At 47.0% G+C, this 27,921-nt stretch overlaps 1 protein-coding gene across 1 annotated transcript in view; it reads left to right on the top strand.

Annotated features, from left to right (window-relative positions):
• Positions 1–27,921, top strand: part of LOC147698893 (cell surface glycoprotein CD200 receptor 2-like) — a 242,770-nt gene that overhangs the window by 171,263 nt on the left and 43,586 nt on the right. The window contains exons 4-5 of the mRNA XM_086935509.1: positions 8,041–8,161; positions 16,960–17,080. Of these exons, the coding sequence (XP_086791635.1) occupies positions 8,041–8,161; positions 16,960–17,080 (242 nt within the window). The remainder of the gene's footprint in view (positions 1–8,040; positions 8,162–16,959; positions 17,081–27,921) is intronic.

The raw sequence follows: 27,921 nt of genomic DNA, 5'->3' as shown, positions 1-27,921 counted from the left end.
CGCTCCACAGTACAAAACACAATCAGCAACCGACATTAGCTTGCGGTGCATGGAGTCACTGGCACCTGGAGTGCTGAGCAGGGAATCAGGCCGATGATGGCATCCACGACAGGCCTGAGCAACCCTGAAGTCTGTCAGGACCACCGCTTCAACTCTGGCAGATGGCGTGTGGAGGTGGTCATTGCAGTGGTGGCGTGTGCCTCCTGCGGTGATGCGTCGTCTGGGCCAGTCTGGACTCGCTTTGGTGTGTGAGCCCTGGTGGGACACATTTGGGCCCGGAGTCTGCATACAGTGGGCCTGATTCACAGAACTAACTTAAGACAAAATCCTAAACTTACTACTTTTGGTATTCACAGAAGTTAGGATTTTGTCTTAAGACAGACTTAAGACAGACTTAAGACAGTCTTAAGACAGACTTAAGTTAGGATTATGTCTTAAGTCTGTCTTAAGTCTGTCTTAAGACAAAATCCTAACTTCTGTGAATACCAAAAGTAGTAAGTTTAGGATTTTGTCTTAAGTTAGTTCTGTGAATCAGCCCCAGTGCAAGGCCACAGAGTCATGGCGTTGATGACCCCAGGGCCTACGCCTCAGGGGCCAGTCTATGTCTCTGGTGAAGGGGTCCCGGGCAGAACCAGCACAGAGTTAGTGGCCCTGGATGCACTGCGGCTGGCACAGGCATCCAGCCAGTTGACGGTGACTTGCGGTGCAGTCGGATGGCCCATGCAACCTAAGTGGGTAGCCATCAATGTCCAAGGTGTATGTTTCAGAGTGTTTCGGGGACAGTGGGAGGTGTCCTCCTGGGCAAGACACCAAAGGTTTGATTTTATCCGGAACCAGCAAATGGAGGAGTGGAATGCGACAGCCTCGTTGCCCCCACCAATTCCGTATCATCTACCTGGGCATGAAAACTGCCCCCTAGTCCATAGGCTCAGACGCCACCACTGTACGACCAGAGAGGGTCCATGAATGTCGAGGAACAGACTTAGTGGCACTGGGGCAGAGTGGGGATGCAGACTGCGATGATGCCGGGACACTGATATGAACTCCGCCATTGCTGAATCATGACTCTGTGACCTACTGGTCCGCAGTGTAGGCCCTAGGCAGCGGTCAGCAGTGGCTCACAGCCACGTGTCAGCTCGCAATGCACAGCGCAAATGACACCAGAGCAGTTGTCGGTAGTGTATGAACACCTCCATACCAATGATCCTTTTCTCTCCGCCAAGATGCAAGGTGTCAACCTCTTAGGCCTCTCCTTGCGTGCAATGATATGTAATCTGCCTTTGCATACTCGATGTTCCATTCCAAATCTGTGACCTACTCGAGCGCAGCCTAGGCCGAGAGCAGTGTAGGCCGGAGGCAGCAGCAGCACGGGCCATTCACTGAGTGTCGCCAGCATAGGTTGGTGGCCCCACCGGCCTGCATAGTTCAGGTTCAGTGGCACCACGTATTCGGTCACCTACGTGACTGCGACCCTGCTTTCATCCGGACTGAGCTTCATCTTTCTCTTACTCCTCTCCGTGCAACCACTGGTGTGGACTATGCCATTCATGAATCACGACTAGGTGCTGGATGTGAGACCTTCTGGTCAGCAGGGTCGTTCTGGTCCCTCATACACGTGTCGCCGGCTGGCGTTGGGCAGGGTTTGTGGCAGCATGTGACGCTGGATGGCGTTGGACAGGGTTTGCGGCAGCATGTCTCGCCAGCTGGCGTTGGACAGGGTTTGTGGCACCATGTGTCGCAAGATGTGCATATGGAAATATGCCTCACTGATTGGAGGGGTCTGGTCCCGGATTTGGAGTCACTGCCAATCAGGAGCCAGAACACAGTCTCACATATGGAACTCACTCGGCCGCAGAGGTCGCCGGTAGAATATGTCAACGGGGAAGGAGTAATGTGGGCCAGCGTCAGAGGGGCCATCGGTGGTCTCAAAGGCTGACCGGGTCGCGGGCCTCGGGTTTGGAGCTTACACAGGCACATGTTGGACCCTCCTTGACACACGCCGGTGTGGGATGCTGATCAGTGTGGCTTGGCTGCGTAGGGTCGGGCATGACAGGTTTGTGGTCCAGCGGGCCGGAGTATGGCAGGCGCACAGGTTCTCAGGCAACTCCGCTAATGAGGATGGCATCGGCCTCGTGGCAGGGTGGGAGGCGCCGCCCTGGCACAGACGGGCTTTCCGAAAGAGGACAACGCCCATGGCTATGTGCTTTTTATTCACACCCGTACGCTGGCCTGGCGTATGCCGGCAACATTTCCGCAAGGACCCCAATTGGCTGGGTGACATGGCTGCATCCACTGACTACTACAATCCATTCACCAGAGGTGTATGTCGCCGTGGATATGGGTGTGTCTGCATACTGCGGTCTGTCCAGCACTTCGCCGCCACTCTTGGCATTGTGTACTTTCCCAATCATGATTTTATTGTATCCTTCAAAAAATGACTGCTTGCCTCCTCTCACCACATTCGTCTATTGTGTGGCTGAGGTGCCATGCCGTTGATCGTTCATGTTCACGGCTTGACCAGGTTACCATTGTGAGTTGTTCTATCATGTCTGGTGGGTGGGCTTGTTGTTGTGCATGTTGTTTGTGGACTTGTGACGTGTGCATTGTCAGAGTTGTGGATTGCATGGTTGTGGAGTTGAGGTGAGTGGGGAACTTGTCAAGGGGCTGTGCATTTCATGTGGTGCCGTCCTGGGAAGGCTGGTTGCTGTTGCACTGTTGGAGGGTGAAGGGGTCATGCACACTGCTGTGTATTTGGAGCCGACATTGGTGTAGGTCCGACGGTGTTCTGATGTTGCCTGCACATTGGTGTGTGACGTGTGCTTCTTGTTGCGCTGATTGTGTGCTGTGTCACAAGGGGGCGCATGTGGGACATTTGTGCAGTGGATTGCCCCCTACATGTGCATGCATGGATCCGGCTATGCCGTATTGTCCTTGCTTGGTCTCCAGCAGTTCCTGCACATTGTGTTGGCCGTACAGGGACTGGGGTGCCAGGGTGATGGTGATGTTCAGGACAGGTGTGGGGGTCTTGGATTTGGCTGGTTGTGAGACTCCGACGACTATGGTAGGCCTGGGGCCAAAGATGCTGCACAGCCAGCAGCTTGGTGTGGGGAGGGATGTTGGTTGTCCGCTGTGTTGGTGCTGTTGGCTTGTTGAGCGATGACGACCAGGATGCGTAGAATGGTTGTTCCTTTCAGCCTGTAGTGGACAGTGACATTGTCAGTTGTTGTGCCTGTGAGGCAGGTGCATTTCCTGGGGGGCCGCTGTCTTTGTCTGCGCTGCCTCTGTGGTGGTCTGGGGGTGGGGGTGGGGGTGGGGGGGGTGGGTGTTGAGGCCCTCTTGGGTGTCTGTACTGCATGTTCAGTTGCCCCATAGCATCTGTTGCCCTTCCGATGACATCCTGGGCTGGGCTCCCTATTGTTGTACATGTCCTGCTGCTAACGCGCCTTATCACGTGTTTTGTTTTCTTATCGCCGTTCTGGCTGGTTGTTGTGAATGTTGAGGTGTGGTGTTGTCGCGGCTTTTGTCACAGGAACGCCTACTCTGCATTTCATTAGCCATAGTTGCAGGGTGTCCTCTGTGGCAATGCTTTTTACGACTGCTATCGCGGGAAAACTGGTGCTGTGAGCGGGCTGTTAGCTCCTTCTTGTGAATGGTGGGGTACATTTATCACGACTTTGACTGTGATAAAGTGCCGTTAATTCGGCGATAGCTCCTTGTGAATATGCCCCTGAATGTACTGACCTCAGAGTTGACAAAAAGGTTTAAGGTTTTTGAAGTTTAGTAGTTTTCCTGCCTGAAATTGATACGTTGCACAGGTTTTGGCTTGTGAATGCTTTGATGATTTGTTTTAATTATTCATTTCACTCAAAAGTAGTGCCTTTAGAAATATATACACAAAGTCGTTGACTCATAATAAAGAGAAGGAAACATTCAAGAATAAAAAATAAGCTTATATTGGGTATATTTTTCTTTTGGGGTGGGGATGGGTGGTATGATTATGAATGAGGAGTAGAAGTCAGTATACAATTGGTTAATCAAAGATACAATAAAAGAGTAATATAAAAAGGAATACAAACAATAGAATATGAGTAGTTTACAGAAAAAACTGAAAATTAATGAATTGATGGAAATTAGCTAGGGAATGTAAAACAAAAAAAAGAGGTTTAAAAGTAGCAGGATTGGGAGCAGGATTAATACTAGATAAGGTGCTAACTGTGTTTAAATATGTAGTGAGAGAATGCCAAATAAGGTCTGTATTGTGAGCCCCAAGGGTGGAAATTGTGTATACTCTATGTAGCCGATGATGATAACAAACTGCATACCACTATGCTTTAGTAGAGATTCTGGATATATCTTTCCAGCTGGGTGTAATATGTTGGTAGGCAATAGGGAGCAAAAGATCAAGCAGTTTTTTATCACAGTGAGAGAAATGATAACAATCATCTAAGGCGCCTAGAAAAATTGATATAATAATATAAGGAATGGAGGTAAGAAAAATAGAATTGATTTGTCTCCAGACATCATGAAAAAAACATAGGGTGTTCAGGCAGGAAAACGAGGTTAAAATCACTATGTATGCTGGAACATGACCAACATGAGGTATCAGGATTGAGAGAGAAAATGGAAATAGAAAGTGGGGTAAAGTGAAGTCTATTATTATTTGAAATATAATGTTTGAGTAAGAGTAGCAGTTCTAGAAGTTTTTAGGAGTTTAATCTAAAATGTGTTCCAAAGGATGGAGAGCCAGAGGCATCCTAAATCGGCGTCCCACTGGAGTTTTGTACAACATTTGGGGTGAAAAGGCAGTGAAGCCATTAGGGATTTTTAAATAAGGGATGGTTTCGGTAATGTAGTTAAGATCCGAAGAAATGGAGGAGGTGACAGAACTGCAGAAGTGTTATCAGGTAAAGTGAATCAAATATCTAACAACATGATAAGAAGGGAGAATTTGAGATAAAAGGAGGACAGACAATGACATTTTTTTTTACATTGAGTAACAGAGAGTGGATTATTATTAAGGAATAGATCTCTAACCCAGACTATGCCTGTAATGCTCCTTGCTTTCCAAAACATAGACCTGTTACAATATTTGATAAGGTTATTGTACCAGATGGACATATACAGAAAATGATTATGAGTAAGAAGAGGTGAAGAAAGAGAGGGAGGCACTACATGGGAATTATGCTTGAAAACTGGAGTGGATAAATGTGCAGGAGTGGAAGAATGAGATGGATATTCTGAAAAGAGAAAGGAAAACTGAAGGATTTCTCTAACGTTAACCAAAGAGGTGTGATTTTATTAACCAAAAAAAGGGCCTGACGAAAGGCAAAAGCCTTGTGATAGTGCTGAAACTTAGGAAAGTTAACACCCCTTCCAGATTATGTTTTTTTAACTCTTTATTGCAAGGTGCTTGGCAGGCAATTCAACATTTCAAAATGTATACAAATCTTCAAATCATGCTTTACATTTTCTCTACTTTCAATATCGGAGGAAGCAAAACTCGGATCAACATTGACTGTTCTCTCTCACTTAAGCCCCTACTCCTCCCCCCACAGCCCGCAGAAAGCCCGTCAGGACCTCCAAATCTTCTCTCATTTCTTGGTGGTACCCTCTGCTTCTATATATTGTGTGTTCCGCTTGGTGGCCCCAGTACAGGTCAAATTCCCAGTCAGTGACTTTTGGGGGAGCGGCACTTCCCCAGTGCTTTGCAACTTTGCGTTTAGCATTAGCTGTGGCCAGTGTGAACCAGAGTCTTGTATATCTCGGCCAATCTTCCTCTCCTGTTATCAGCAACAGGAACCACTTGGATTCCACCGGAACCTCAGCTCCCACCACTCTGGCCATTAGTCTACCTATTTCAAGCCAGTATTGTTGTATCACCGGGCACTCCCAGAGCACGTGAAACAAGGATCCCTCCTGCCAGCACCCCCCCTGACAAAGTCTGTTCTCCGTTTGCCCCATTCAATATAGTGCTGTCCATGGGTAATATACCCGGTGCAGGATCTTTAGCTGGACCAATCTGAATCTGGAGCATATTGCCACCTCCCTTGGGCCCTGTGTGGCGTCCCTCCATTCCTCATACTCCACATGGCCAGAGGGCTTTAGTGCTCCTGGAGTATCGGGGCATTTATCATTATTTTCTTATATATCAATAATATTGCCTTTTCTGGTAAAGGATCTGTCAATAGCCGGTCTTCTAGGGGAGATGCTTCATCCAGATTCACACCCTCTCTGATGTAGTTTTTGAAGGTGTGTCCAAGTTGTCCAAGTTGCCACATTTGGTACCCCTGCTGCACTGAGGCAAAGGTGATGTATGCCTGTCCCCTCCATGCCTCTCCCAGATTGTCCAAACCCAGTATTTTCCATTTCTCAAAGCCGCCCAATTGTCCCACCCTTCGTAAGTGATCACTGTCCCAGAGTAGTGTCATCTTGGATAGCCTTCCCTCCCAGCCCAAAAACCTTGTTGCCACTCTCCAGGCTTTTACCACTCTCCAGGCTTTTACCACTGTTTGTGTGAGTCCCGACAAGTGCCAGGCCCTAATGTAATGTAATGTAATGTAATGTAAATGTAATGTAATGTAAAAATTACTTATAAAGCGCGGCATTCACCGGACGGTTTCTTGGCCCTACTTTTGGCATATAATGTCCGGAGGTGCCCTCCTGCCCCCATAGCCATTCTGTCTACTCTGTAAGCCAGTTCCATTATGTCACTGAAGGCCCAGTCATTCACATGTAAGGGTTGGGCTGCCCAATAATAGGCTTTGGTATCAGGGAGAGCCAACCCTCACTCATATACCCCCTGCTGCAATTTACGTAACGCTATTCGCAAGCGCTTCCTCCCCAAAATAGGGATCTCAGTTCAGCTTCAATTCACCCCCTTCAGATTTGAAGGTTTTGAGATCCGATAAAGAGATACAGCTTTCTTCTTGTTCCATGAAAATGCTGTTAGCAGAGAATCAATTTTCTTGAAATAGAACTGGGATCATGGATAATGTGCATAGAATTAATGGAGAATCATCATTTTAATTGAATGTCAATGACCTGGCCTGTGTGGTTCTGTTTTATAAGGATCCCTATTCATGTTCTTTCACGCCTGGCATTGTATGTTTTATGCTGATGTCAGTTTTCTTGTAAATGTTTTCATATCGCTCTACTCAGTGTCAAAATCCCATGGAAAGCCTTATGAACGCTTTGCTCAATTAACTTGTTCAATTCTAGGCTTGTGCACTCCTGTGCCCAGAAATTAAGTACTAGGGGACATATTATCAAGGGGGTTTATCTCCGCTTTTTTAGCTTTAAAAGCCAAGAACACGGAGATAAAATTATCTCCCTATTACCTAGCTGTCGCTAACACCAGTTAGCAACAACTAGTAGGAGATAGCGACCATCTTGGGCCCCGCTTTGCATGTCAGTGATATTAATCACTAATGACATGCAAAGTGGGCGTGCCAAGATGTTAGCGACTGCAAACAGTCGCTAACATCGCTATCTCCTATTACCAACTTTTGGAGATATTCGCGCTAAGCGCGAATATCTCCAAAAGCTAACACCTGCCTTGAGCAGTTCTTAGCCATGTTATTCAATGGAAGGTGGATAACATGGCTAAGAGCATTAGCTCGGTAATGCATGAATATCGCTGACTTTTCAGCGATATTCATGCATTTTGGCCGATTTTTATCGCTTAGGAGATCAACCTTGATAATAGCAAGGCTCCTAAGCGATAAAAATCGCCGCAGCACGGCGATAAAAATATTGCCGCTAAGCCAACATAGCGATAATTATCGCTAGTTGTTGGTAATATGCCCCTATATTTCCTTAGAGTATAAACATCCATCTATTTGCTACATTATTTTCTCACAAGGTTTGCTATTGACTACAGCGAGTCGCTTCCAAAAGTGGACTGAAAGTGTAAGAATGTATGAAAGGCTCAATGTATTTGTCATGTAGGTCAACAATGCAATTAGGCCTGGTTTTTGTGGTTGTTAGAAGTAGACAATAGTATGTTTACTGAATAATTATTTTTTATGTCTGTCTTTGCAGGTATATGGAAGTATGTTGGCTCGCAAGCAGCACTCACTATACGTCTCCCTATTGTTTTGTGCTTCATCACATTTTCCTCCATTTTGGTATTCCTTCTCTTCAAGAGGCCTCAGGCGCTCAGGTATTGTACATACATCTAGCTAATCAGAGAAAAGGGACAATGGATAAGGGATGCTAATGACAGTATATGCAATGGAAAGGCACCCAAAGGTATCTCAAAATACTGTATGTGATGCAACCAGATTTTCATTTTATTTGAAAAGAGAAAAGGATTCATGAAAGTGTACAGTATGGTTGGTAAACTGAATTGTTCGTAGTGTTTAAACATATTTGCTTTTTATAAATGAGCCGATTGGTTACATAGATCAGTGGTGGAAGTGATTGGTGATAAATGATTTAAATGCAATAACAGTACATCACGCATACTGACACCATTTTCTTTATCACACATACTTCCAATTTCAAAATAGTTTCGCAAAGCCTTTGCCCATTTGCAAGTGTGGCTTACACGTGGAAATACAAGAATAAGTCAGTAGTAAGACACCTTTTTCAGAGGAGAGGTCTTGTGAAACAGACTCCCCAGAGAAGCTTAGATGTGCCGAGAATCACACAGTGTGTGGACAGATCTCAAAACGGAAACTAGAACCCAATTTTCACCTTCTTACCAGCAACTGAGAGCCAGATTTACCAACATTTGGGACAACACAGTAAGACAAACGCAGCAAGACAGCTTGCTGTGCTGCATCACATGGAGAGTGCAGGAATGCGCCATATTTGCTAAGATATAAGAGATGAGGAGCTGGGGCTTCTCTGTTTAGACGATCGAATAAAACAAATTGTGCCCCATCTTTTGTGGATCAAGCGTTGGCAAAACCCAAAGGCGGTTCTGGTTAGAGCTTTCATGTCAGACTGTTTAGCACTAGATATTGTTTACAAGATTTCTTGGCTGATGTAAAATCAGGTTTACACAAATATGGCCTAATAGGAATGTTCAAATCTCCTTTTCATCTTCCACCGAATGCTAAGATGATTGTGAAAACCAAGTATGCCAACCACTCTGTGGAGGAAAGGTTAGGAGGCTTCCTGGATATGAAAACAGTTGAACATTACTTGCAAAACTCTACAGTCAAATTATATGAACCATATCTGGGATGGACTGAGAATGCAACTCACTGGCTCCTCTTAACATATTTTAGACCCGAAGAGAATCTCAGATGATGCCCAGAATCACACAATGGGCCCGATTCACAGAATTAACTTAAGACTCAATCCTAAACTTACTATCATTTTGGTATTCACAGAATGCACTTACTACTTTTGGTATTCACAGAAGTTAGGATTTTGTCTTAAGTTTGTCTTAAGACAAACTTAAGACAGACTTAAGACAGACTTAAGACAGACTTAAGACAAAATCCTAACTTCTGTGAATACCAAAAGTAGTAAATTCATTCTGTGAATGCCAAAAGTAGAAAGTGCATTCTGTGAATACCAAAATAGTAGTAAGTTTAGGATTGAGTCTTAAGTTCATTCTGTGAATCAGGCCCAATGTGTGGCCAGATGTCAAAACGGAAATCAGAATCGAATTTTCACCTTCTAACCAGCAACTGAGGGTCAGATTTACAAACATTTGGGGCCGCGCAGCAAGACAACTTGCTGCTCTGCTTCAAATGGAGAGTGCAGGAATGTGCCATATTTGCTAAGATATGGTGCATTCCTCTTCTTTCTCTGTGATGGTGCACGGTGTGCAGCATGGTGCCAATGCATGCACTCTTGCCCCAGAGGGATTTTCCTCTTTCTTAATTTGTACTTAATGCAGCACACTTAGAAAGAGCACATAACGAGGAGAAATAAAAATGTCTCTTCGCTACGCCTCTGTTGGAATGGCACAGCATTCTGACGCATTCCTAGGTTTTCTATTCTTAATAAACTGGGAATGCGCCCAATCCCATGGGTGGATGCATGGGACGCCAAAACTCCAAAACACACAAGGTGGATGTTGCACATTGGCAAAACATTCACCCCCAGTCACAGATCTGGGTTTAATCCATCGTTATTTTGCTCACCAAGCCACCGCAGTTTAGATATGGCCATATGCAAATCAGTCTTGACCCTGTGCCTCATGGGAACAGTCCAGACCGAAATGCCAAGCCATGTCTTCCCTGGACCGGAATCAAGCATCCTAGGACCGGTTTCTGGCTATCAGCCGTCTTCAGCCAGGATAGCTTGACTCCAGTGGCGCAGTGAGCACGGGACCCACGTCTGGGCATACCCTTCCCACATAGGGTGAACAGCAAAACACACAAGGTGATGGACGGAATGTTGCACATTGGCAAAACATTCACCCCCAGTCACAGATCTGGGTTTAATCCATCGTTATTTTGCTCACCACGCCACCCCAGTTCAGATATGGCCATATGCAAATCAGTCTTGACCGTGTGCCTCATGGGAACAGCCAAGACCGAAATGCCAAGCCATGTCTTCCCTGGACCGGAATCAAGCATCCTAGGACCGGTTTCTGGCAATGGACGGAATGTTGCACATTGGCACCCATGGAATGCCTTCTCAACGCAGAGTAACACAGCGACTTGCACTACCTTACCTTACTCCAGGTTTTATTTTTTTATTTAAATTTATTGGCATTTCAAATAAAGCTCACATACAAGGGACAAGAAATTAGCACCCACATTGCAATGATAACTTAAACCAGCTTCAGCACGTACTCAGTGAATAGAGATCATAATACATTTCTACAGTTCATACATCATTGTTGTCATGGGCACAAGCAACTTTCCCCTCCGTTCATGCATTAGCTTTTCCTCCCTCTCCCGGTCCAAGCCCATCATCAGTAATTCTAGACATTGTTTGTTAGTTGACTGTCATCTCAGTGGTGTTTCCAGTCCAAACCTCTTGTGTGTCCCTCATCTCAGCAGCCGTCTGTGTATCGTTCCGGTCATCCACACTTTCTGCCGATCTCCTCTCCAAGTACAGCGCCCAGTAGTTTTTAGGGCGGTTCCTAGGTGGAAGCAGGCCGCTACATAGTTCCGTTTGCGTGCAGCAGCATAGCATATCGTTCGACCACTTAGTCAATGTCGGAGCCGGGCCCCGCATCCAGATGACACACCTCTTTGCGACCAAGAAGGCCATGTTTACCAGTCTACGCTTAGCAGGTACTATATCCTTAGAGTACCCCAGTAGGGCCAACAGTGGAGATGGAGTCAGAGACAAGCCGGTGGTTTCATTCACCTCCCTATACACTGCACACCAAAAGGTCGCAATCTGCGGGCACCACCATGCTAGGTGCAAAAAATCCACCGCTAGTTCTCTGCATCTCTCACAGCTCGGAGTCTCACGCAGCCCATAGCAGCATAGACATTCAGGGGTATAATAGACTCTATACAGGAATTTGAAGTGCGTCAGCCGATGACTCCCATTCATAGATATCTTCTTTACGTTGGCGCAACAGTATCTCCAATGTTCCTCGGTAAGGTCTACATTTAAGTCAGTCTGCCACGCCAGTCTAGGTTTAGTATAATCCATTGTTCGCTCTTCGAGGGTAAAACAATACAAGTTTGTAATTAATTTAGCCGGCGTTTTAGCCGTCACGACATACTCATATGCCGTCACTGTCTGGGGCTCAGTCATGTCTTCGCACAGGAGATTTCTTAAGGCATGCCGGATTCTGTGGAACTGGAAACATGGTAGAAAGGAAGCACCTTCTTCGCCCTCCAGTACTATGTCTTTCCAGGTGCGGGCCCTGCGGTCCTTCAATAGTTTACCTACACTGACGATTTTCAGCCGGAGCAGTGACACTATCACGCCTCTATCTGTGCAGGGGTCGAACCACGAGCACTATGCTAGGTTTGCAGTGAACAAGCTTGGGCGTCCATCAAGTGATACCAGGCATGCGTCACATCGTTCAACGAGTCAGGAATACCTGTACGTCTATCTCTGGGTCGAGACATCAAGGCCGGTAGCGGACTTGAGGCAGCCACTATTGCTTCAATTCGCAAATGCGACACATCATTCGGACCATCGATCCACCCTTATGTGTGTGCCCCCTGCGCGGCCCTATAATACAACTCCAGGTCCGGAGCGTGCAGACCGCCTTCCTCGTAGGGCCGAATGAGTATATCCCATGCCACTCTGGACTGCTTCCCAGCCCATGCAAGTCTCAGAACTAATGAGCGTAGTTGTCGGAAGAAAGCCCCGACAGTACCATCGGTATATTGGTGAAGAGAAACAGGAAGCGAGGCAGCACTATAATTTTCAACAGGGATATACGTCCCATTAAGGACAAAGGCAGCTTGATCCATTTGCTCACATCGTCTTCTAACTTAGAAATGGCTACCCCGTAGTTTTCCCTGAGAACCACCTCAGGGTCTGTGTGCAGACAAACACCCAGGTATCGGATGGAATCAGTGGTCCACTGAATAGGATACTCCGGGTCTACTCGCTTGGTGGCTTAGGTAAGCGGGAACATGATTGTCTTGCTCCAGTTCACATGTATCCCCGAAAGCGAGCTTAACAACACCACCTCACGCAGCACTGTCGAGAGATTATCCTCTGGTTTTCTTACATACAACAAGGTGTCGTCTGCATATGTGGACACTATCAGATTGTACGTTGTGGAATGGATACCTTGGTGGCTATGATATTCACGCAAGGCGCAAGCTAAGGGCTCCGCTACCAATGCATACAGAAGGGGTGAAAGGAGGCAGCCCTGTCTGGTGCCGCGGCCCACAGTAAAAGAGTCAGTTGTCAAAGACCCTATTCTACTTGCGCAGTGGGGGAGGTGTAGGGCGTATTCATTAGTTGTATGAAAAGTTCTCCCACTCCCATGCGATGGAGTACCAGTCGAAGAAAAGGCCATTCAACAGAGTCGAAAGCCTTTTCCATATCTAGAAAAACTGCCACTGCTGGTACATCCTGGCGTGTGTGTTGGGATGCCGCAAACACAGTGTGTGAGTTGTACGTGAGGTTACGATTAGGTACAGAGCCCACCTGTTCTGGGGCCACCAGGGTAGTAATTAGGGGGCTCAGTCGGTTTGCAATAATTTCCTCAGGGGTCTTTCCGGGCTAGAGTATAGCCACTATATTAGCTTCCCTGATCGTGGGGGGCATTTCACCCGCTTCCGTGATCTGCTCCACCAGCGTCAGCAGTCGGGGTATCAGCAGGTCTGAGTATGTTTTATAAAAGGAGGCTGGAAAGCCGCCACTGCCCGGGGCGCTGCCCGTCTTCATCGATGACAACACCCATACAACCTCCTCCCTCTCAAAGGGTCGGGTCAAGAACGCACGGTGCGTGTTGGTCAGCCATGGCAGCTGAATATGTGTCAAATAATCTAGGATACGTTCCTCCGTAGCCGGGTCCCTAGAGGCATATAGAGCGGCATAGTATTCTCTAAATCGGGCTGCTATCAGCTCCTCTGGTATCAAATCACCAGTCTGTGGGGAGCGCAGTGCAGGAGTTGATGCACTACGTCTACTCTGCCTCGCTATATTTTCCAATACAGCTCCCGGACGTTTCCCCTCCCCGCACGATTTAGCAACTGCGTATTTCCCCATATGCTTTACCTCGGCATCGGCTTCCTCATGATACTCCCGTAACGTTTGGGCGAGGTCGTGGAGCAGAACAGCTGCTGAGTCATGCAGTCTACGCTCTTCGATCTCTCTGAGTCTATTTTCTAGTAAAGACAGGCGGCCAAGAGTAGATTTTAGCACCCCTGCGTGTTTGGATATCGCTACACCACGTATATCGGCCTTGAACGCCTCCCAGACTGTCAGGAAGAAGTCCACCGACCCTACATTGTTATCAAAGAATTCCTCTAAGGCAGTAGCTAGTTCCTCCCTAAATGCATCGTCTAACAGAGAGTAAGGGGGGAGTCGCCTGGAGAAGGGTGGTGGCTTACCTGTCATAGTTCTAAGCATGAAGAGCACCGGCGAGTGGTCTGAATAAATGCGGGGCAACGTTTTACACGTCTGTACTCTGGGGAGGAGGTGGGATGTGATCAGTCAATAATCAATTCGAGTGTGGATGTAATGCGGTGCAGAGTAGTGCGTGTAGCCCCCCTGTGTCGGGTGCCTTGTGCGCCATAAGTCCTGCAGTCCTAGTCTTATCATTTCAGCATCCAAGACTTCAGCCGAAGCCGAGGGGCGCCGGTCCGGGACATCGGATCTATTTAACATCGGCTGTCTCACCATGTTAAAATCTCCTCCCCATACTACATTATCCCCACACAGGTCGCGCACCTTCCCAGCTAGTGTGATGTAAAAGGAGGGGCAGTCATAATTAGGTCCGTAAGAATTGACAGTGTGGAAAGACATCCCTTTCCCCTTGCATTCTGTAATGACATATCGGCCTTCGCTATCCGTAACAAGTGGGGTTAGAGTCAGGGAGGCTTTGGGGTTAACCCATGTTAATACACAATATACAAAAGGAGGCTGGAAAGCTTCCACTGCCCGCCACTGCCCGGGGCACTGTCCGCCTTCATCGATGACAACACCCATACAACCTCCTCCCTCTCTAAGGGTCGAGTCAAGAACGCACGGTGCGTGTCGGTCAGCCATGGCAGCTGAATAGGTGTCAAATATTCTAGGATACATTCCTCCGTAGCCGGTCCCTAGAGGCATATAGAGCGCCATAGTATTCTCTAAATCTGGCTGCTATCAGCTCCTCTGGTATCAAATCACCAGTCTGTGGGGAGTGCAGTGCAGGAGTTGACGCACTACGTCTACTCTGCCTCGCTATATTTGCCAATACAGCTCCCGGACTTTTCCCCTCCCCGCATGATTTAGCAACTGCATATTTCCCCAAATGCTTTACCTCGGCATCGGCTTCCTCATGATACTCCCGTAACGTTTGGGCGAGGTCGTGGAGCAGAACAGCTCCCGAGTCATGCAGTCTACGCTCTTCGATCTCCCTGAGTCTATTTTCTAGTAAAGACAGGCGGCCACGAGTAGATTTTAGCACCCCTGCGTGTTTGGATATCGCTACATCCCGTATATCGGCCTTGAACGCCTCCCAGACTGTCAGGAAGGAGTCCACCGACCCTAAATTGTTATCAAAGAATTCCTCTATGGCAGTGGCTAGTTCCTCCCGAAATGCATCGTCTAACAGAGAGTAAGGGGGGAGTCGCCAGGAGAAGGGTGGCGGCTTACCTGTCATAGTTCTAAGCGTGAAGAGCACCGGCGAGTGGTCTGAATAAATGCGGGGCAACGACTTACACGTCTGTACTCTGGGGAGGAGGTGGGATGTGATCAGTCAATAATCAATTCGAGTGTGGATGTCATGCGGTGCAGAGTAGTGCGTGTAGCCCCCCTGTGTCGGGTGCCTTGTGCGCCATAAGTCCTGCAGTCCTAGTCTTATCATTTCAGCATCCAAGACTCCAGCCGAAGCCGAGGGGCGCCGGTCCGGGACATCGGATCTATCTAGCATCGGCTGTCTCACCATGTTAAAATCTCCTCCCCATACTACATTATCCCCACACAGGTCGCGCACCTTCCCAGCTAGTGTGATGTAAAAGGAGGGGCAGTCATAATTAGGTCCGTAAGAATTGACAGTGTGGAAGACATCCCTTTCCCCTTGCATTCTGTAATGACATATCGGCCTTCGCTATCCGTAACAAGTGGGGTTAGAGTCTGGGAGGCTTTGGGGTTAACCCATGTTAATACACTTCAGGCATGAGAGGTAAATCCTGCTGTTTCGCAAGCGCTTCCTCCCCAAAATAGGGATCTCAGTTCAGCTTCAATTCACCCCCTTCAGATTTGAAGGTTTTGAGATCCGATAAAGAGATACAGCTTTCTTCTTGTTCCATGAAAATGCTGTTAGCAGAGAATCAATTTTCTTGAAATAGAACTGGGATCATGGATAATGTGCATAGAATTAATGGAGAATCATCATTTTAATTGAATGTAAATGACCTGGCCTGTGTGGTTCTGTTTTATAAGGATCCCTATTCATGTTCTTTCACGCCTGGCATTGTATGTTTTATGCTGATGTCAGTTTTCTTGTAAATGTTTTCATATCGCTCTACTCAGTGTCAAAATCCCATGGAAAGCCTTATGAACGCTTTGCTCAATTAACTTGTTCAATTCTAGGCTTGTGCACTCCTGTGCCCAGAAATTAAGTACTAGGGGACATATTATCAAGGGGGTTTATCTCCGCTTTTTTAGCTTTAAAAGCCAAGAACACGGAGATAAAATTATCTCCCTATTACCTAGCTGTCGCTAACACCAGTTAGCAACAACTAGTAGGAGATAGCGACCATCTTGGGCCCCGCTTTGCATGTCAGTGATATTAATCACTAATGACATGCAAAGTGGGCGTGCCAAGATGTTAGCGACTGCAAACAGTCGCTAACATCGCTATCTCCTATTACCAACTTTTGGAGATATTCGCGCTAAGCGCGAATATCTCCAAAAGCTAACACCTGCCTTGAGCAGTTCTTAGCCATGTTATTCAATGGAAGGTGGATAACATGGCTAAGAGCATTAGCTCGGTAATGCATGAATATCGCTGACTTTTCAGCGATATTCATGCATTTTGGCCGATTTTTATCGCTTAGGAGATCAACCTTGATAATAGCAAGGCTCCTAAGCGATAAAAATCGCCGCAGCACGGCGATAAAAATATTGCCGCTAAGCCAACATAGCGATAATTATCGCTAGTTGTTGGTAATATGCCCCTATATTTCCTTAGAGTATAAACATCCATCTATTTGCTACATTATTTTCTCACAAGGTTTGCTATTGACTACAGCGAGTCGCTTCCAAAAGTGGACTGAAAGTGTAAGAATGTATGAAAGGCTCAATGTATTTGTCATGTAGGTCAACAATGCAATTAGGCCTGGTTTTTGTGGTTGTTAGAAGTAGACAATAGTATGTTTACTGAATAATTATTTTTTATGTCTGTCTTTGCAGGTATATGGAAGTATGTTGGCTCGCAAGCAGCACTCACTATACGTCTCCCTATTGTTTTGTGCTTCATCACATTTTCCTCCATTTTGGTATTCCTTCTCTTCAAGAGGCCTCAGGCGCTCAGGTATTGTACATACATCTAGCTAATCAGAGAAAAGGGACAACGGATAAGGGATGCTAATGACAGTATATGCAATGGAAAGGCACCCAAAGGTATCTCAAAATACTGTATGTGATGCAACCAGATTTTCATTTTATTTGAAAAGAGAAAAGGATTCATGAAAGTGTACAGTATGGTTGGTAAACTGAATTGTTCGTAGTGTTTAAACATATTTGCTTTTTATAAATGAGCCGATTGGTTACATAGATCAGTGGTGGAAGTGATTGGTGATAAATGATTTAAATGCAATAACAGTACATCACGCATACTGACACCATTTTCTTTATTACACATACTTCCAATTTCAAAATAGTTTCGCAAAGCCTTTGCCCATTTGCAAGTGTGGCTTACACGTGGAAATACAAGAATAAGTCAGTAGTAAGACACCTTTTTCAGAGGAGAGGTCTTGTGAAACAGACTCCCCAGAGAAGCTTAGATGTGCCGAGAATCACACAGTGTGTGGACAGATCTCAAAACGGAAACTAGAACCCAATTTTCACCTTCTTACCAGCAACTGAGAGCCAGATTTACCAACATTTGGGACAACACAGTAAGACAAACGCAGCAAGACAGCTTGCTGTGCTGCATCACATGGAGAGTGCAGGAATGCGCCATATTTGCTAAGATATAAGAGATGAGGAGCTGGGGCTTCTCTGTTTAGACGATCGAATAAAACAAATTGTGCCCCATCTTTTGTGGATCAAGCGTTGGCAAAACCCAAAGGCGGTTCTGGTTAGAGCTTTCATGTCAGACTGTTTAGCACTAGATATTGTTTACAAGATTTCTTGGCTGATGTAAAATCAGGTTTACACAAATATGGCCTAATAGGAATGTTCAAATCTCCTTTTCATCTTCCACCGAATGCTAAGATGATTGTGAAAACCAAGTATGCCAACCACTCTGTGGAGGAAAGGTTAGGAGGCTTCCTGGATATGAAAACAGTTGAACATTACTTGCAAAACTCTACAGTCAAATTATATGAACCATATCTGGGATGGACTGAGAATGCAACTCACTGGCTCCTCTTAACATATTTTAGACCCGAAGAGAATCTCAGATGATGCCCAGAATCACACAATGGGCCCGATTCACAGAATTAACTTAAGACTCAATCCTAAACTTACTATCATTTTGGTATTCACAGAATGCACTTACTACTTTTGGTATTCACAGAAGTTAGGATTTTGTCTTAAGTTTGTCTTAAGACAAACTTAAGACAGACTTAAGACAGACTTAAGACAAAATCCTAACTTCTGTGAATACCAAAAGTAGTAAATTCATTCTGTGAATGCCAAAAGTAGAAAGTGCATTCTGTGAATACCAAAATAGTAGTAAGTTTAGGATTGAGTCTTAAGTTCATTCTGTGAATCAGGCCCAATGTGTGGCCAGATGTCAAAACGGAAATCAGAATCGAATTTTCACCTTCTAACCAGCAACTGAGGGTCAGATTTACAAACATTTGGGGCCGCGCAGCAAGACAACTTGCAGCTCTGCTTCAAATGGAGAGTGCAGGAATGTGCCATATTTGCTAAGATATGGTGCATTCCTCTTCTTTCTCTGTGATGGTGCACGGTGTGCAGCATGGTGCCAATGCATGCACTCTTGCCCCAGAGGGATTTTCCTCTTTCTTAATTTGTACTTAATGCAGCACACTTAGAAAGAGCACATAACGAGGAGAAATAAAAATGTCTCTTCGCTACGCCTCTGTTGGAATGGCACAGCATTCTGACGCATTCCTAGGTTTTCTATTCTTAATAAACTGGGAATGCGCCCAATCCCATGGGTGGATGCATGGGACGCCAAAACTCCAAAACACACAAGGTGGATGTTGCACATTGGCAAAACATTCACCCCCAGTCACAGATCTGGGTTTAATCCATCGTTATTTTGCTCACCAAGCCACCGCAGTTTAGATATGGCCATATGCAAATCAGTCTTGACCCTGTGCCTCATGGGAACAGTCCAGACCGAAATGCCAAGCCATGTCTTCCCTGGACCGGAATCAAGCATCCTAGGACCGGTTTCTGGCTATCAGCCGTCTTCAGCCAGGATAGCTTGACTCCAGTGGCGCAGTGAGCACGGGACCCACGTCTGGGCATACCCTTCCCACATAGGGTGAACAGCAAAACACACAAGGTGATGGACGGAATGTTGCACATTGGCAAAACATTCACCCCCAGTCACAGATCTGGGTTTAATCCATCGTTATTTTGCTCACCACGCCACCCCAGTTCAGATATGGCCATATGCAAATCAGTCTTGACCGTGTGCCTCATGGGAACAGCCAAGACCGAAATGCCAAGCCATGTCTTCCCTGGACCGGAATCAAGCATCCTAGGACCGGTTTCTGGCAATGGACGGAATGTTGCACATTGGCACCCATGGAATGCCTTCTCAACGCAGAGTAACACAGCGACTTGCACTACCTTACCTTACTCCAGGTTTTATTTTTTTATTTAAATTTATTGGCATTTCAAATAAAGCTCACATACAAGGGACAAGAAATTAGCACCCACATTGCAATGATAACTTAAACCAGCTTCAGCACGTACTCAGTGAATAGAGATCATAATACATTTCTACAGTTCATACATCATTGTTGTCATGGGCACAAGCAACTTTCCCCTCCGTTCATGCATTAGCTTTTCCTCCCTCTCCCGGTCCAAGCCCATCATCAGTAATTCTAGACATTGTTTGTTAGTTGACTGTCATCTCAGTGGTGTTTCCAGTCCAAACCTCTTGTGTGTCCCTCATCTCAGCAGCCGTCTGTGTATCGTTCCGGTCATCCACACTTTCTGCCGATCTCCTCTCCAAGTACAGCGCCCAGTAGTTTTTAGGGCGGTTCCTAGGTGGAAGCAGGCCGCTACATAGTTCAGTTTGCGTGCAGCAGCATAGCATATCGTTCGACCACTTAGTCAATGTCGGAGCCGGGCCCCGCATCCAGATGACACACCTCTTTGCGACCAAGAAGGCCATGTTTACCAGTCTACGCTTAGCAGGTACTATATCCTTAGAGTACCCCAGTAGGGCCAACAGTGGAGATGGAGTCAGAGACAAGCCGGTGGTTTCATTCACCTCCCTATACACTGCACACCAAAAGGTCGCAATCTGCGGGCACCACCATGCTAGGTGCAAAAAATCCACCGTTAGTTCTCTGCATCTCTCACAGCTCGGAGTCTCACGCAGCCCATAGCAGCATAGACATTCAGGGGTATAATAGACTCTATACAGGAATTTGAAGTGCGTCAGCCGATGACTCCCATTCATAGATATCTTCTTTACGTTGGCGCAACAGTATCTCCAATGTTCCTCGGTAAGGTCTACATTTAAGTCAGTCTGCCACGCCAGTCTAGGTTTAGTATAATCCATTGTTCGCTCTTCGAGGGTAAAACAATACAAGTTTGTAATTAATTTAGCCGGCGTTTTAGCCGTCACGACATACTCATATGCCGTCACTGTCTGGGGCTCAGTCATGTCTTCGCACAGGAGATTTCTTAAGGCATGCCGGATTCTGTGGAACTGGAAACATGGTAGAAAGGAAGCACCTTCTTCGCCCTCCAGTACTATGTCTTTCCAGGTGCGGGCCCTGCGGTCCTTCAATAGTTTACCTACACTGACGATTTTCAGCCGGAGCAGTGACACTATCACGCCTCTATCTGTGCAGGGGTCGAACCACGAGCACTATGCTAGGTTTGCAGTGAACAAGCTTGGGCGTCCATCAAGTGATACCAGGCATGCGTCACATCGTTCAACGAGTCAGGAATACCTGTACGTCTATCTCTGGGTCGAGACATCAAGGCCGGTAGCGGACTTGAGGCAGCCACTATTGCTTCAATTCGCAAATGCGACACATCATTCGGACCATCGATCCACCCTTATGTGTGTGCCCCCTGCGCGGCCCTATAATACAACTCCAGGTCCGGAGCGTGCAGACCGCCTTCCTCGTAGGGCCGAATGAGTATATCCCATGCCACTCTGGACTGCTTCCCAGCCCATGCAAGTCTCAGAACTAATGAGCGTAGTTGTCGGAAGAAAGCCCCGACAGTACCATCGGTATATTGGTGAAGAGAAACAGGAAGCGAGGCAGCACTATAATTTTCAACAGGGATATACGTCCCATTAAGGACAAAGGCAGCTTGATCCATTTGCTCACATCGTCTTCTAACTTAGAAATGGCTACCACGTAGTTTTCCCTGAGAACCACCTCAGGGTCTGTGTGCAGACAAACACCCAGGTATCGGATGGAATCAGTGGTCCACTGAATAGGATACTCCGGGTCTACTCGCTTGGTGGCTTAGGTAAGCGGGAACATGATTGTCTTGCTCCAGTTCACATGTATCCCCGAAAGCGAGCTTAACAACACCACCTCACGCAGCACTGTCGAGAGATTATCCTCTGGTTTTCTTACATACAACAAGATGTCGTCTGCATATGTGGACACTATCAGATTGTACGTTGTGGAATGGATACCTTGGTGGCTATGATATTCACGCAAGGCGCAAGCTAAGGGCTCCGCTACCAATGCATACAGAAGGGGTGAAAGGAGGCAGCCCTGTCTGGTGCCGCGGCCCACAGTAAAAGAGTCAGTTGTCAAAGACCCTATTCTACTTGCGCAGTGGGGGAGGTGTAGGGCGTATTCATTAGTTGTATGAAAAGTTCTCCCACTCCCATGCGATGGAGTACCAGTCGAAGAAAAGGCCATTCAACAGAGTCGAAAGCCTTTTCCATATCTAGAAAAACTGCCACTGCTGGTACATCCTGGCGTGTGTGTTGGGATGCCGCAAACACAGTGTGTGAGTTGTACGTGAGGTTACGATTAGGTACAGAGCCCACCTGTTCTGGGGCCACCAGGGTAGTAATTAGGGGGCTCAGTCGGTTTGCAATAATTTCCTCAGGGGTCTTTCCGGGCTAGAGTATAGCCACTATATTAGCTTCCCTGATCGTGGGGGGCATTTCACCCGCTTCCGCGATCTGCTCCACCAGCGTCAGCAGTCGGGGTATCAGCAGGTCTGAGTATGTTTTATAAAAGGAGGCTGGAAAGCCGCCACTGCCCGGGGCGCTGCCCGTCTTCATCGATGACAACACCCATACAACCTCCTCCCTCTCAAAGGGTCGGGTCAAGAACGCACGGTGCGTGTTGGTCAGCCATGGCAGCTGAATATGTGTCAAATAATCTAGGATACGTTCCTCCGTAGCCGGGTCCCTAGAGGCATATAGAGCGGCATAGTATTCTCTAAATCGGGCTGCTATCAGCTCCTCTGGTATCAAATCACTAGTCTGTGGGGAGCGCAGTGCAGGAGTTGATGCACTACGTCTACTCTGCCTCGCTATATTTTCCAATACAGCTCCCGGACGTTTCCCCTCCCCGCACGATTTAGCAACTGCGTATTTCCCCATATGCTTTACCTCGGCATCGGCTTCCTCATGATACTCCCGTAACGTTTGGGCGAGGTCGTGGAGCAGAACAGCTCCTGAGTCATGCAGTCTACGCTCTTCGATCTCTCTGAGTCTATTTTCTAGTAAAGACAGGCGGCCAAGAGTAGATTTTAGCACCCCTGCGTGTTTGGATATCGCTACACCACGTATATCGGCCTTGAACGCCTCCCAGACTGTCAGGAAGAAGTCCACCGACCCTACATTGTTATCAAAGAATTCCTCTAAGGCAGTAGCTAGTTCCTCCCTAAATGCATCGTCTAACAGAGAGTAAGGGGGGAGTCGCCTGGAGAAGGGTGGTGGCTTACCTGTCATAGTTCTAAGCATGAAGAGCACCGGCGAGTGGTCTGAATAAATGCGGGGCAACGTTTTACACGTCTGTACTCTGGGGAGGAGGTGGGATGTGATCAGTCAATAATCAATTCGAGTGTGGATGTAATGCGGTGCAGAGTAGTGCGTGTAGCCCCCCTGTGTCGGGTGCCTTGTGCGCCATAAGTCCTGCAGTCCTAGTCTTATCATTTCAGCATCCAAGACTTCAGCCGAAGCCGAGGGGCGCCGGTCCGGGACATCGGATCTATTTAACATCGGCTGTCTCACCATGTTAAAATCTCCTCCCCATACTACATTATCCCCACACAGGTCGCGCACCTTCCCAGCTAGTGTGATGTAAAAGGAGGGGCAGTCATAATTAGGTCCGTAAGAATTGACAGTGTGGAAAGACATCCCTTTCCCCTTGCATTCTGTAATGACATATCGGCCTTCGCTATCCGTAACAAGTGGGGTTAGAGTCAGGGAGGCTTTGGGGTTAACCCATGTTAATACACAATATACAAAAGGAGGCTGGAAAGCTTCCACTGCCCGCCACTGCCCGGGGCACTGTCCGCCTTCATCGATAACAACACCCATACAACCTCCTCCCTCTCTAAGGGTCGAGTCAAGAACGCACGGTGCGTGTCGGTCAGCCATGGCAGCTGAATAGGTGTCAAATATTCTAGGATACATTCCTCCGTAGCCGGTCCCTAGAGGCATATAGAGCGGCATAGTATTCTCTAAATCTGGCTGCTATCAGCTCCTCTGGTATCAAATCACCAGTCTGTGGGGAGTGCAGTGCAGGAGTTGACGCACTACGTCTACTCTGCCTCGCTATATTTGCCAATACAGCTCCCGGACTTTTCCCCTCCCCGCATGATTTAGCAACTGCATATTTCCCCAAATGCTTTACCTCGGCATCGGCTTCCTCATGATACTCCCGTAACGTTTGGGCGAGGTCGTGGAGCAGAACAGCTCCCGAGTCATGCAGTCTACGTTCTTCGATCTCCCTGAGTCTATTTTCTAGTAAAGACAGGCGGCCACGAGTAGATTTTAGCACCCCTGCGTGTTTGGATATCGCTACATCCCGTATATCGGCCTTGAACGCCTCCCAGACTGTCAGGAAGGAGTCCACCGACCCTAAATTGTTATCAAAGAATTCCTCTATGGCAGTGGCTAGTTCCTCCCGAAATGCATCGTCTAACAGAGAGTAAGGGGGGAGTCGCCAGGAGAAGGGTGGCGGCTTACCTGTCATAGTTCTAAGCGTGAAGAGCACCGGCGAGTGGTCTGAATAAATGCGGGGCAACGACTTACACGTCTGTACTCTGGGGAGGAGGTGGGATGTGATCAGTCAATAATCAATTCGAGTGTGGATGTCATGCGGTGCAGAGTAGTGCGTGTAGCCCCCCTGTGTCGGGTGCCTTGTGCGCCATAAGTCCTGCAGTCCTAGTCTTATCATTTCAGCATCCAAGACTCCAGCCGAAGCCGAGGGGCGCCGGTCCGGGACATCGGATCTATCTAGCATCGGCTGTCTCACCATGTTAAAATCTCCTCCCCATACTACATTATCCCCACACAGGTCACGCACCTTCCCAGCTAGTGTGATGTAAAAGGAGGGGCAGTCATAATTAGGTCCGTAAGAATTGACAGTGTGGAAGACATCCCTTTCCCCTTGCATTCTGTAATGACATATCGGCCTTCGCTATCCGTAACAAGTGGGGTTAGAGTCTGGGAGGCTTTGGGGTTAACCCATGTTAATACACTTCAGGCATGAGAGGTAAATCCTGCTGCATGTATGTTATTTTGCAACCCTCTGTAGTGCAGTGTCTGACTGTCTGGGCGCAGGTGTGTCTCCTGAAGGAGTGCAACGTCTATGGCATGCCTTGTGAGGTACTGGAGCACAAGTCGAACCTTTCTGTGATTTTTCAATCCTCGAACATTCCATGTCAGGAATGTAATAGTGTCAACATCGTGTGCCTGCCGTGTCATGTCAGGTACCTATGTGCATATAATTGGTCCATTGCAACAGGTCTGTGCTGTGTACGGTGCGTCCACTGTGTGATGCGTGTGCCAATAAAAGTCCCTATTTTACATACTACAAACAAACATTTCTTCCTACCCATCGACAATTTAATAAGAGAAAAATGCGAAACCCCCCGCAACACCTCCCACGCCTGCCCAACCCCAACTTGGCCGCGTCCCAGTTCCCTACCCAATCTGAACAATACTACATCCCCTTCCAGAACTCGGGATTCCCTACCCAGCCCCAGTCCACCACCTCCCTCCCCAAAAAGGAAGATCAGGACCCAAAACGCACAAATAGTCGCACCCCCCCTGTAAACCCCGCACCCTCCCTTCAACCCCCTCCCACCATTCTCAACCCCAATATCAATTACAAACAATCAAACAAACCAAATAAAGAATGTAACTCCCGATGACGGGATTTAGACGGAAAAAAGGGGGTGTTATACACACATGGACGTAGGTAGCCTGCTCATAATAAGTCAGTTATAATGTTCAAGCAATGTTCCCACCTTACCGTCCCGCCCCTCCGTCTCTGAAAGAAAAATAATTACATTATAACCATTGCCCCCCTAAGTAGGAAGAGTTCTACCATGGCGGTGGAGGACATTGATTCTCAACTCCAAATCTCACTATTCCTCCTCCTCCTCCTCTCCAGCCATGTTGTATAAGTCTCTTTAGATATGGAAGACCAATATCTTTACGTTTCACCCATCTGAGTCGCCTCCCCGCACAATGGCAGCAAATGTCTAGAGGCCGGAGGGACCACCCTGCAGCGGGCGAGGAACTAAGGGTATATTAGGATAAGGGTACCAACTACAGGAGAAAATTCCCCCCATCCATCACATAACATAATTCTCTATTCCCCCGTGATATCACAGTAGAGCACAGTGTGTCAGAGTCTTTACATAGGTATTATCTCCCGCCCAAGTTGGCGTTGTCAGGAACCATGCTATGAGTTTCCCAGTGTCGCAATTATCTGGAAAAAGAGTACCTCACCCAAGAGCTGATAATACCCTCAGTCCTGATTCTCCATGGAGCCTCCAGAAGCCTCGTCTAGTCTTTCTTCGTCCATCTCATGTGGAGCGTCTCTATGCCAGTACTTCATGGCTTTCTGCAGCGCTCTGGGGTCTGTGAAGATCGTCGACCTCCCCTGCCTGTTGACCCACAGTTTAGAAGGATATAACATGGCGTAATCAACACCAAGTTCTTGTAGTTGTCGCTTCATTGGGACAAACTGTCATCTAGCCTCCTGGACTCTGGCTGTGAAATCCGGGAACAGAGAGAGGGTGCTGCCCTCGTAGGTCAGTGGCTGTTTCTCCCGGGCCAGTTTCAACGCAGTGTCCCGGTCCCTGTAATTGAGAAGCTTGGCTGGTTTTAATTAACTAAACAATAAAGTTTTACATTGGTACATTGGGTCGTGGAGGGGCCCCCTGCTTAGGTCTCGGGCCCGGGGTGTGGTGTGCTCTCTCAGTGACGAACATCTCCGAAAAAGCAGTCTCACCCAGAAGCTTCTTCAAAAGGGATTCCACAAAAAGTTCCAAGTTCCCCGTCTGCGTATTTTCAGGCAGGCCCGTAATGCGTATATTGCATTGGTGTGAGCGCGCCTCCAAATCCTCTGCCTTGTCTTGCAAGAGTTGAATCACCTTGCCCAACTGCTTGTGGTCAGAGTCTAGGGTTGTCTGCGCCTCTTCCACGTCCCCTATTCGGCGCCTGACATGTCCAGGCGTTTGGCGTGTTTATCTAGTCGTTCCGCCATCCGATCCATGCGATATGTGAGGGCGTCCATTTTGGTACCTAAGGGGGTAATGCCACCCTGCAGGTTCTTTTCCATTGCCAATAATAAACATCGAATGTCAGAGCCCGTCGTGTCTCCCTCTGACGCATTTCCTACACCTTCGTTCGATTCACGTGGCGTGGGATCAGTAGTTTTGCACTTCTTGTTAGAATCAAATGACAGTTTGGGCTGCGAGCGATCCGGGCGGCCCATGGTGGTGCAATCGGTTCACTCCGAAGTCAGAATTGTCGATCCAATGAGTCTTCGGGCCGTTAGCGCAAAAAGCGGAGCGTGTATGGCGCGTGGAGACACCACGAACGGTATAGCCGGGGTGAGGGCAGTGTTCGCCGGGAGCACGAATCAGGAACTCCGAGCTGTGATGCCAATGTCCTCAGGCCTGGAGTGCTACAGTGGGACTCTAAAAATAAATTCCAAATCACCATGGCCATTTCTCCAAAACCTCAGAAACACACATTTATTCAACAGTGGGGCCCATTACACTGCATACTTACTCTGTTCATTTAACTCGGCTTCAAAGATTTGGCCAACAACCCAGAGTCCTACTATAACATTGGTGGAGTGTCTAAACCTATTTAACTATTTATTATTTACACCTGCAGTTTAAAACATTTTACCATGGTTCCTTTTAAACACCTTTTTATTCAGACACACCACCATAATGGCGATGGATCTGCTAGAACGAAAATTAGGCGTAGGAAGAATCAAAGACCAGCTTTTACTTCTTCATTTATCTAATTTTTATTCAAAATCAAACTTTTTAGTATGTCCGACATTTAGGCATTTATTAATTCTTTATTCAATGAAAAATCTTTAACTTTATTTCAGAAAATTATCATTTATTTAAAAGCTCAGAAATAGACATTTATTTGAAAGTTCAGTAAAAGTTTAGCAAAGAACAGATAGTTCCAAATTCAATCTCTCCTAACATCCCTAGCTAACACCCTCATCTTATCCTAACAGTCCTGCAAAGAAAAAACAATCAGTCATTACAGTTCTTACGTTCAGGAAATCGATCTTCAGTCCGGCAGCATCTCCAGAGGAAATCGAAAAGAGCGATGCCTCTAGGCAAAATCAGGGGTTTTTATACACTATTTCCCTAACTTTATCTATCTGAAATGTAACTAGCATCATCAATTTGTGTTCTGATTGGACAAATTTGGGATAGATGAGCGCTTCCTCATCATTACAGCATGTTTTTCACGATGAATCAGCGGAACAATAAAGGGTCTTTGTTTAACACAGT

Source organism: Lissotriton vulgaris, chromosome 8 (assembly GCF_964263255.1).
Source record: "Lissotriton vulgaris chromosome 8, aLisVul1.2, whole genome shotgun sequence".
Taxonomy (NCBI): Eukaryota; Metazoa; Chordata; class Amphibia; order Caudata; family Salamandridae; genus Lissotriton; species Lissotriton vulgaris.
Note: the sequence above shows the minus strand (reverse complement) of the source record. Positions and strands in the feature narration are given on the sequence as shown.